Below are 9,756 nucleotides of genomic sequence, written 5' to 3' on the forward strand. Positions count from 1 at the left end.
TGTCGATCAGTGGTGTTTTATTGTAGGGTGGGAGCTCCAGCATTCAGTGATGGCTATAACCTGTGGACAGAGGAGACGGGATTGAGGGTGTATGAGGGGAGGAAGGGCCCCTTGGCCTCACCCACCTGACATCCCCAACTCTGGTCTGGGTCCTTCTATTTCCCTTTGGGGACCCCTTCCGCCCGGCCCTGACTCTGAGTTCCAGTGCACATGGTGGGCTGCCCCTCGGGCCAGGGGAGGATCACTCAGCCACTGGTCAGTTCCCGGGTTCGGGATGGGCCCTGGGACCCAGGGGACACCACCATAAAGGACAAGAGCTCATTCTTTTTAAGCAGCTCAGCAGTGTTTCCAATGTTTCTGCTGCTGCAGCCAAGAGACCAGTCAGCCAAGAGACCAGTCGGCCTGGCAGGGGAGGGAGTGCAACTCACTGGATCTCGCGGAACGCCCGCTTTTCCACCAGCTTCACTTTGTACTTGCGCTTGAACCTGTAGGAGGAAAGGGGTTGAGCCCAGCGAGCCCAGGAGCAGAAGTTTCCCAATGCCCTCACTCCCCACAGCAGCCCCAAGGTCCTCACTTGGCTCTCTCCCGAGGCTCAATCATGTTCCTCTTCTGGAAGCTCTTGAAACGGTCACGGAGAATGTTGCCTTCGGGCTGCGGGACAGAGAGGGAGGCTCAGCAGCAGTGGGTGGGAGGGTCTGACCTCTCTGCGGGGCTCAGCCTGGCCCTGTGCTACTGGGGCGCCGTGTATGGACCCACTGGCCGCCTGAGCTAGGTTTGCAGAGTCAACAAAACCGAGGCGGCTGACAAAGTAGACTGTGCCACACAGGGGGAGCAGCAGGGGCACAGCCCAGGTACCAGAGGAATAGGGTGCAGGGCTGGCCCGCTCATGAAGCAGAGTTGGCTGCAGCCCCGAGGCCGGCCAAGCCAGAGGGCCCTTGGCGTCGGTGAGAAGCCGGAGGCCACTGGAGCCATAGCAGGTTCTGGGCCGGGGATGGACAAGACCCATCATGAGCTTCAGGGAGGCCTCTCTGGCACCGAAGTGGGGGGACTGGGGCCAGGACACCAGTGGCTGCTTCGGGGCCTGGCTGGGAGGCAAGACATTCCCAGGGCCATGGGCTAAAACAACCACCCCAGCAAGCCCCTCGCCCCGAGGACCCCGTGCCCTCAGCCCCCAGGCATCAGCCCAACTGGCACAACCTGGGGGCAGCCATGATGTCGCCCACAGCCCGGGGGGCACGGGGAGCAAGGATGGGTATCATCACTGGGCACAGGGTCTCCCCTACAGTGTGTCATCCCAGATGGTCAAGTACCTTCAGAGTCCTGAGCGAGTCAGCCAGCTCCGAGCTGAGCTGCACGTCCATGTCAGGGGCCTGATACCTAGAGAACAAGGGCGTGCGGTGTTCAGAGGGTCAGCCTTGCTCAGGGCGGAGTCCAGAGGCCCCACCTGGGCAGCAGGCCTTCCAGAGAAGAGATGGTCTTCCAGGAGGAGGCCAGGCAGGGAACCAGGACCACTACCCCCTGCCCCTCACCCCCCGCTGGGCCTCACTTGAGCCGCCCCAGCCTGCGGGGTCTGTCTGCCTCCGCCAGCCGCCGCACTCGCCGCTGCTCCCGCCGCCGTGCCAGCTCCGCCAGCCGCCGTGCCACCTGGGCCTTGATCCCGCGTAGCCGGAAGAGCTCCTGGTGCCGGAGCCGGGCAGCCCGCTCCTGGGCCTGCTGTACCCGCTGCAGCAGGGATGGGTGGAGTTAGGGCCCGACAGAGCACGACCCGGGCCACCTCCCCTGACCGTTTCACAACCATTGTCTTCAGAAACCACCTTTTTTGTACATTGGTGGTCTGTAAATCCCACCCCAATATAAGCACCAGGGCAGCAGAGACTTGATCTAGAACATTCCCTGCTGCATCCTGAGGCCAGGTGCTGTTGGAGAAGCAGGAAAAGCGGGCTGGAAACCCAGTGCTCACCATCTTCTGGGCGGCCTTCTCCCGCCGCCTCTGCTGCTCTGTCTTCTTCTCCATGGCGGCCAGGCGCACAGGTGTGGGCGATGTCTCTGCTCCTTCAGTCTGCTTTCCTCCAGCCTCCGGCACTGTGTCCGGGCCCTCGCCTGGCTCTTCCTCCCCGTCTGACTCCTCCAGCAGCCCCTGGCACATCTCTTGGAACGCAGACTCCTGGTGGGGGAGGGGGGAGGAGACAGTGTGTCAGGGGCCAGGCGGGGCCAGGCAGGAGTGGCAGCCAGTGGGGGAGAGGCAGGTGTGGGCTCACCTGGGTGGCAGGCTGCTCTGAGGCGGGCAGGGCCAGCTGCCGCTCCAGCTTCTCGGCCTCCTTCTGCCGCTGCAGTTCCACCTCGTGGGCCGCCAGTAGCAGGGTCTGGGAGGGGAAAGGGTTGGGGGTGATGACCCAGGCCCCCCACCCCAGGGCCTCTCCTGGGACTTACAGACGGAGCTGGTCCCACCCGCAGTGCCCCAGGCCCCCTCCTCATCCCCAGTCTCCCCAGTGTCTCCATGCAGCCAGGAGGTGCTTTCTATTCCTGAACCTCCTGCCTGCCCTGCCAGTTCTCTTGAAGGATGGCCCGGTCCCTCATCTCTGCAGAGTACAGTTTCATTTATGTGAAACCCAGAACGGGCACAGGGGGTGACGACCAGTGGATGCACTTTCTTTCTGGGGTGATGAAAACATCCTAACCCACGGGCGAGGGCCACACAAGCCTGCAAATACGCTAAAAGCCATTAAGTTGTGCGTGTGAGTGGGCAAATCCTAAGATGTGGGAACTCTCTCTGTGATACGCTACGTGAAGAACAAAAGACACAGACTGATCTTCCCACATTCTCCCCCAGCACCCGTGTCAGTCCACAGGGGAACGCACTGCAGTCTGTGGCCTCCTCTGCTTGTTGCCAACCTCACCCTACTCATGTTCGGCATCACGGGTGCTGACATCATTTTTTTTTTTTTAATTTTTATTTATTTATGATAGTCACAGAGAGAGAGACAGAGAGGCAGAGACATAGGCAGAGGGAGAAGCAGGCTCCATGCACCGGGAGCCCGATGTGGGATTCAATCCCGGGTCTCCAGGATCGCGCCCTGGGCCAAAGGCAGGCGCTAAACCGCTGCGCCACCCAGGGATCCCGCTGACATCATTTATCAGGAGTGGAAACTCCTGGGTAAGAGACTCTCCTATCATGAACGAGGCTGAACAGCACTCGCCCACGTGTCCTGTGTCTCCTCAATGATCTGATCTCTCTGAGATCCTGTGCTCCCCGAGGGCAAGGGGGGTGTCCCCTCTGTTCCCAACCTCTGTGCTTAACAGACATCATCACTGATATAAACAGCGACTCTCACAGCCAGGTGGCCCATGCTGACCTAGCCTAGGCCTCAGGCACACCTCAGCTGGCCACTCTGCTAACAGTTCATTGAGGCCTTCTGCACCCAAGTCCCATGGACTTCCACGAAAGGCAGCATGGTCTCATACACCTCCAGGCCTTTGTACACGCTGTTCCTTGCACATGCCTGAAACGCCCGTTCCCCTCTCCCCACGGCAAACTCTTCTTTTGGTCTCAGCTCTGATGTCCCCTTCCTGTAGGAAGCCCTCCCTGACCCCCAAGGCCAGGTTTGGCGGCTCCTCTGGGTTCCCTCCTCCCAGCCCTCTGGACCAGGAGCCCCAGGAGGGCAGGCAGGGGGCTGTCTCAGTCACTGCTGCCACCCCAGCAGGGGTGGACGCAGAGGAGGTGCCTGGTAAGAGGCCAAGTACCTGGTGGTCCTCAAAGGATGGGTTATAGGAGGCTCCGGCAGGCGTCACCTCCACGGCAGGGACCTGGGAGGGCTTGATGTGCAGATGTGGTGGCCGCTGGGGGAGGACAAGGTAGGATGAAGCCTGGCAGCCCCACGACTCAAGACCTCACAAGGTCTGGAGCTGGGATTCCAGGCTCAGAAGATGGCAGGGGCCTCAGCAGGGCCCACAGCCTTCACACTGGGAGGTGTCTGAGGGTCTGGCATCTGGAACAGTGGACACCTGCCACCCACCTGCCATGTTACCCACGGGAGCCACATCCCCAGGACAAGAGAGCTCCCTGCAGGGAGGGACTCTGCCTGCCTTTCCTGAGAAGGCCCTGTAACCTCATGGTGGGCAAAGCTTGCAAAAACACGGGGCACTGGGCACCTTGATCTTAGTCACCAGTGCATCATCCTGGTGTGACACACTGCAGCAGATTGGCAGAGGCTGTGAGGTGCTGTCCATCACTCAAAGCAGGGAGTGTGGCCCTAGGTCCAGCTTGTGACAAACACAGAGACCCAGGTCCACGGGGACTGAATCTGAGTCCAATCAGGACTCAGGACCCCCAACAAGCCCGCGGCGGAGGGTGCGGAGGGGATGGTTGTCCATCTGGCCTCCACCCCAGCAGAAGCCTTAGGGTAACCCTGGAAGCCCCCTGCCCCCACCCCCAACTGCCCAAGGGTGCTGTCTTGGGTTCCAGGGCTGCCCCCTCCCTCCTAGATGAAACCAAAGTAAAACCCCAAACCCTGAGTTGTGCTCCCTCCCACCAGGCCGGCCTCCTCCCCAGACTGCCCCACACCCCCGCCCTTGCTCTCTTGTCCTCTGCCTGGAGGCCCTTCCGTCTTCCCTCCCAACTGGGTACTGCTAGGCCGCCCGCCTGCCCAGGTAGACCCTGTCTGCACAGGCCTCTCACCAATGAAGCCTTGTTCATCCCCAAGCCCCTCCTGCTGCCGCCGCCGCCACTCTGTGCTCTCCTCTGGAGGCACCGCTCCAGGGCTGGCTCCTGCGTCTGTGGTCTCGGCCACAGGCTGAGACCGAGGCTTCAAGGCTCCAGCACAATTCCCACCACACAACCCTCCTCCGACCAGCGCCCAGGATGCCCTGCTGCCACAGTCTCACCTTCACCCCTTTCTTCTTGGTCTGCTCCAGGAAAAAGGTGTCCTGGCCAGCCAAGGGCTGCTCCAGAGGGTCTGTGGAGGCAGTGAGGGGTGTCTGCTGGGAACTTTCCACTGTGGATTGAAGGGCTCCCTCCCACCGCCACCCCCCATAGAGACAGCACCAAAGCACGGACAAAGGAAGGACTAGGACAAGGGAAGGACTACGCAGACCCCAAGGAGTTTTGAATGCCAGACAAACCAGAAAGCACATGGGAACCAAAGCTGAGAGGTGGGGGTGGCCCTCAGGTAAATGCACCAGGAAAAGGGAAGCCCCTTCAAGATGCCAAACTCTGCTGAGGATCATCAAACCAACATCTGCAGAGCACCTCCCTTTGACACTGTGCTCTTGTGCAGTGCACAACCTGCACAACTGTGCATGGCAGCCTTATCCCCACCGCAAGTAACAGCAAAGGCACTTACTGTCTTTGGCCCAGAGATCGTAAAAAGGCCGCTCGACAGTGTCTTGGGGCCCAGGCTTGGCTTTGGTCTCGGGAGGGTTGAGGAGCCGGGCCTGTGCCCTGCGCACATCCCGGGGCAGCTCGCCCTGCTTGGCCAGCTTCTCCCATAGCTGTTCCTTCCGTTTGAGCTTCCTGGCATTGGGGATCTGGTGGGCAAGGACGCTGGATGGAGGAGAGGCACACAGATGGAGTAGGTGAGGCAGAGGCCTGAGAAGAGGCCCGGCTCCTCCTAGTTGGGCTCTGCACCCTTACTACTCAGCAGCTCCTCTCCCAAGCACTCCCAACCTCCCCGGGGGCTCCTCTCGCCCTCCTACCTGGCTTCAGAGCCCATGCCCCAGGTCTGTTTCTAGTCCGGTCCTCCCCACTGACCCAAGAGCCAACAACATGGTAGCCTCAGCGGCCCTCACCCTGCCTGCGGGTCTCCCAGGCACCTCATATATCACTTCAAGACCAACCTCAGGTTCACCCCCACAGCCGCTCCTCCCATACCCCAATCTCAGAAGGCCATCTCATTACCCCCCTCCTTCAGAGCTGCCACTGAGCCAGCCTGACAGGCCTCCTGATGGCTCCTGCCCATCCCTCTTCCCCCTCCCCAGGACTCCTGGCTGGGCCAAGGCCCCACACTAGCCTGCCTCACCCACAACACCCTGGCCCCCTCATTTCCTCCAATGCACTCTCCAGAGCCCCATTCTGAGCCCATCCCTCTCCTCCAAGCCCATCCCCTCCTCCTGTCGCACACCCTCCCCAGCAACACCCCCAGGGCCAGAAGTGAGTGACGGCAGCTACACAGAAGGGCTGGGGCATGGTGGGGCACTCACTCTTTGGGGGCAGGGACCTTGGATGTGTTCTCTAGGATGAGGTCAACGCGAAGGGGCTTCTTGAGAAGAAGTGACCTTTTCTGGCTTCTGGTCCTCTTCTTGTCCAGCTCTAGGGTGGGGAGAAAAGAGAGCAATCAAGGGCTGGGGCCTCCTTGCTTCCAAAGACTAGCTCCCCAGCTGCTGCATTTCAGCTCCATGGCAGCCATCAGACCTGCATCAGGGTGCAGATGTGGAGGCCCCAGGCTGGCCAGAGGCAGCCCTATGCAGGGAACAGAGGGAGGCTCAGGCCCACAGCCCTGCCCTCTAAGGGCTGCCAGACAAGACAGGAAAACCACGGATGCTAACGAAGAAGAAGGCGACCAAGTAACAGTGAGGCCCAGGGAACTAGACTCCTGACCCAAAATGGCTGATTCTCAGCACAATGGCTTTCTGCCTTTCTCCACCTGACTGTGCAAAGCAAACTCCAGGACGAAACAAGCCAGGACAGAACCTCCATCCTTCCGTTTCCTAGGATACATCATAGAAGAGACTTCGCTCCTCTGTGCTTCCAAAAAGAGCCTGAACGCCTACCTCCTGGGGTTCTCTGGAGAGGCCATCACTACAACAGCATAAAGCACGGTGATCACCTAGGAAAGCTCACAATCACTATTATCTTTCTTTTTCTTCCCTCCCATGTCCCCAGGACCTGAAACTGAGAGCCACGAGTCATTCAGTCACAATGCCGCTGGAGCTGCTGGAGCTGCTGTAGCACCGGAATGGAGCCCACCAGCCACAGCCAGGCTAGCAGGCCACGAACAGTGCCTCATCTCTCATTGCAAACTGACAGCAGAACCTAAACCATCTCTCCCGTTTCCAAAGAGACTTCACGCTGGCCAAAGCAGGCCGTCCGACTCCGCTACCTGTTCATCGACTACCCTACCTGTTCATCGGGGCATGTCCGGCCCTCTGCTTGCTGTTCACAAGCCAGATGGGCTCACTCCCCTGAAGGGTGACCTCTTTCATCATCCCTCCCACCTGCTCACTTAGAGTCTCCTGCACTTCAAAGCAGGTCCTTGTCCCTCTTTTTCCGATCAAACAGGTCCTCTCACGTTCCTTAGAATGGGCCCCTGGGTGGAACCCACACATGCTCCCTAAGGGCATCCTGCTGTGAAGCAGCTTGCAGTGTACTCATCAAAGCAGCTCCTTGGGGGCTGGCTTTCTATTCCCTCCCTAAAGCCACTGCCTGTTCTTGATCTGTTTTCCTACTCACCTACGGAAAGCTTATTATTGACTCAAGCCTTCTCTAACTCCCCTCTCCTGGGCTTGTTCCAGCAGGTCCTCCTGACCTACCTTTTGGCAGACAAAAGTAAGCAGATTAAGACCAGCTTCTTACCTACTTATGAAAGCAGATCCTCTTATTCTTTCTCAAGCCCATCTTACTACAACAGGTCTCGCGGTATCCCTTACCGCAGGTCCCTGACTAAATGCTTTTTTTCAGGTTCACGAGAGACCTGCTGACCTATGTCTAATCTACTCTGAGGCAGATCCCTACCGGCCTGCCAGATGGAGGCTTGAGCATTGCCACGGTGAAGACCGAGAGCTCCGAGACCTCAAAAAGGAAATCTGACTCCTAGTCTTGCATTCCAGGGCCTCCTGCACCAGTAAAGACCCTTCCCCTCTCCAGCAGACGCCTGCGATCCAAGCCATGCGGTTAACAGAGACTTTCTCAGAGGTTGCGCTGGGCTGGATGAGGACCAAGCGGGCACCACAGAAATTTCTTCCTCACCTTTTCTCTTGGAGCCGGTGTCCACGAAGAAGAGTTTCTCATCCGGGGCCTCTGACACCAAGCCACTGGGAGAGGGGAATGCAGAATGTCAGCCAAAGATGCCGGGGAGGGAGGTTTAACGTCCCAGGAGCCCGCTTTCCTCTAATGCTGTGCTGATCCAAGCACCTTCTTCCCGCCCTGCGATCCCTCCAGGCTAAGACCCTCCCTCCAGATCGCAGAGCTCAGCACTTAAATCATATTTAAAAATACTAATCCTCGGCACTACGCTAACGTGGGTGCACAAGGCGTACTTACGCTAGTTATTAGTCATTTACCTGAACTCTCATTTAACACGGGGTGCCGAGTCCCCGGTAGCCCAACCTCCTCCCCACCGCCACGAGAGTCCAGCGGTGCCCGAAACACACGCGCGCAGCCCCCCGGAAGTCGGCCTCGCACCCGGTCCCTCAGAACGTGGCCCGGCTCCCGGAAGTCCCGCCCCACGCACCCGCTCGTGCGCTCCTGCAGCCGCACGTCCTCCAGGAACTGATCGACTTCCAGCCCCAGCGGCTCCTGAGCGAGCCGCCGCCAGCCTCGCTTTTTGTTTCTTGGGCCTCGTCGCCGCCGCCTCAGCGCCGGGTCCACCGAAGTGGGCCGGAAACCCAAGAAGCTGGTGTCGGTCTCGCTTTTCGAGCAGCGCCCGCCGCCGCCGCCGCTACCTTCCGGCGCCATCTTGGCAAAGGAAGCAATCCCCAGCCGGCTCCCCGGAAGCCAGTTTGGGGCCTGCGCGCGCAGGTCTCCCGCCCCCTCCCGAGAGCTACTTCCGGTTGCCGCCATCTTGGTAAAGGAGCCGGAGCGCCCAGGGGGCGGGGCAAAGTGTAAATGTCTCCTCCCTCTTAGGCAAATTTCTGTGGACCGTGGGTCGGAGGTTCGGGGCTCTACCCTTAGGTGAGCGCCTTTCTGGCCGCTCAGGAATATTTCTTAAATTTACGTATATCTCTAACTTTTAACTTACGTTTTTTTTGAAGATTTTATTTATTTATTCATGAGACACACAGAGGCAGAGAGAGACCTGGGCAGGGGGAGAAGCAGGCTCCATGCAGGGAGCCGGATATGGGGCTTGATCCTAGCACCCCAGGATCTCGACCTGAGCCACGGCAGATGCTCAACCACTGAACCACCCAGGCGCCCCTTAATCCAGTTTTCTTGAAAAAAAGAATCAGAACCATCAGTGGCAGATTCAGCATAGAACACCGTCTAGTCCCAGAACGTTTGCCTTTCCAGTGTTCCGATCCCCAAATCCTGGAAATCCAAGAGCTTTCCGAACGTGGAGTTGGGAGCACAGAACCACATTGGCGAGGACTGTTAGAAGCCGACACGGTTGGCGGTGCGGTCGCGGAATCATTAATCCTGGGCAAGCCGCTTGGCTGTGCACTTTCCTCACCTGTGCAATGGGGGCGATCACGGGACATCGGCCTTATAAATTACTCGGGAGACGAACACGAGATAATAAACACGCGACGCGTAAGAGTGTGCCTGGTTATCTGAACCGTAGCTGCTGTCACTGGCTTGCCCCTGAGGCTTCAGGGTGGACTCCGCCTTTGCCGCTTACAAATAAGGAAGGAAGCTCGGAGGCCGTTGGGCCCGGCAACCATTCACAGGGACCCGGGGCTTCCTGCAGGCCGTTGTGGCCCGGAAAGGGTAGCAGGCGCAGAGAGGCGGGCGGCAGGCCGGGGCTGCACCGCGGACCCCAGCGGGCTCCCGGCGCAGGGTGCTGGGAAGGCCAGGGTTCCCGGAGCCCTGGGCGCGCAGCCCGCGCG

The 9,756-nt window shown here is 59.5% G+C and overlaps 1 protein-coding gene and 2 non-coding genes across 5 annotated transcripts; all 3 read right to left on the reverse strand.

Moving 5' to 3' along the window:
• NOP53 (NOP53 ribosome biogenesis factor) lies at nucleotides 1–8,690 on the reverse strand. 3 transcript variants are annotated; one of them, XM_038528418.1, is made up of 13 exons: nucleotides 8,445–8,690; nucleotides 7,961–8,025; nucleotides 6,196–6,304; nucleotides 5,340–5,539; nucleotides 4,882–4,952; nucleotides 3,742–3,837; nucleotides 2,259–2,363; nucleotides 1,961–2,164; nucleotides 1,547–1,722; nucleotides 1,311–1,377; nucleotides 575–651; nucleotides 429–485; nucleotides 1–60 (listed from the first exon to the last, which is right to left on the reverse strand). In XM_038528418.1, exons 1-13 carry the CDS (start codon nucleotides 8,666–8,668, stop codon nucleotides 54–56), a joined length of 1,458 nt encoding a protein of 485 aa, XP_038384346.1. In that variant the 5' UTR covers nucleotides 8,669–8,690; the 3' UTR covers nucleotides 1–53. The 3 variants fall into 3 exon arrangements, with proteins under 3 accessions (XP_038384346.1, XP_038384348.1, XP_038384347.1); XM_038528420.1 differs by lacking the exon at nucleotides 3,742–3,837; XM_038528419.1 differs by lacking the exon at nucleotides 1–60 and having other exon boundaries at nucleotides 425–485.
• On the reverse strand, nucleotides 1,160–1,268 carry LOC119869918. Its single transcript, XR_005354898.1, has one exon. It is a non-coding gene; the product is annotated as a small nucleolar RNA SNORD23 (small nucleolar RNA).
• On the reverse strand, nucleotides 6,866–6,998 carry LOC119869913. The gene has a single exon (XR_005354896.1). It is a non-coding gene; the product is annotated as a small nucleolar RNA SNORA54 (small nucleolar RNA).
• Nucleotides 8,691–9,756: the final 1,066 nt, after the last annotated feature.

The sequence above is a fragment of the Canis lupus genome, chromosome 1, assembly GCF_011100685.1.
Source record: "Canis lupus familiaris isolate Mischka breed German Shepherd chromosome 1, alternate assembly UU_Cfam_GSD_1.0, whole genome shotgun sequence".
In the NCBI taxonomy this organism is placed as follows: Eukaryota; Metazoa; Chordata; class Mammalia; order Carnivora; family Canidae; genus Canis; species Canis lupus.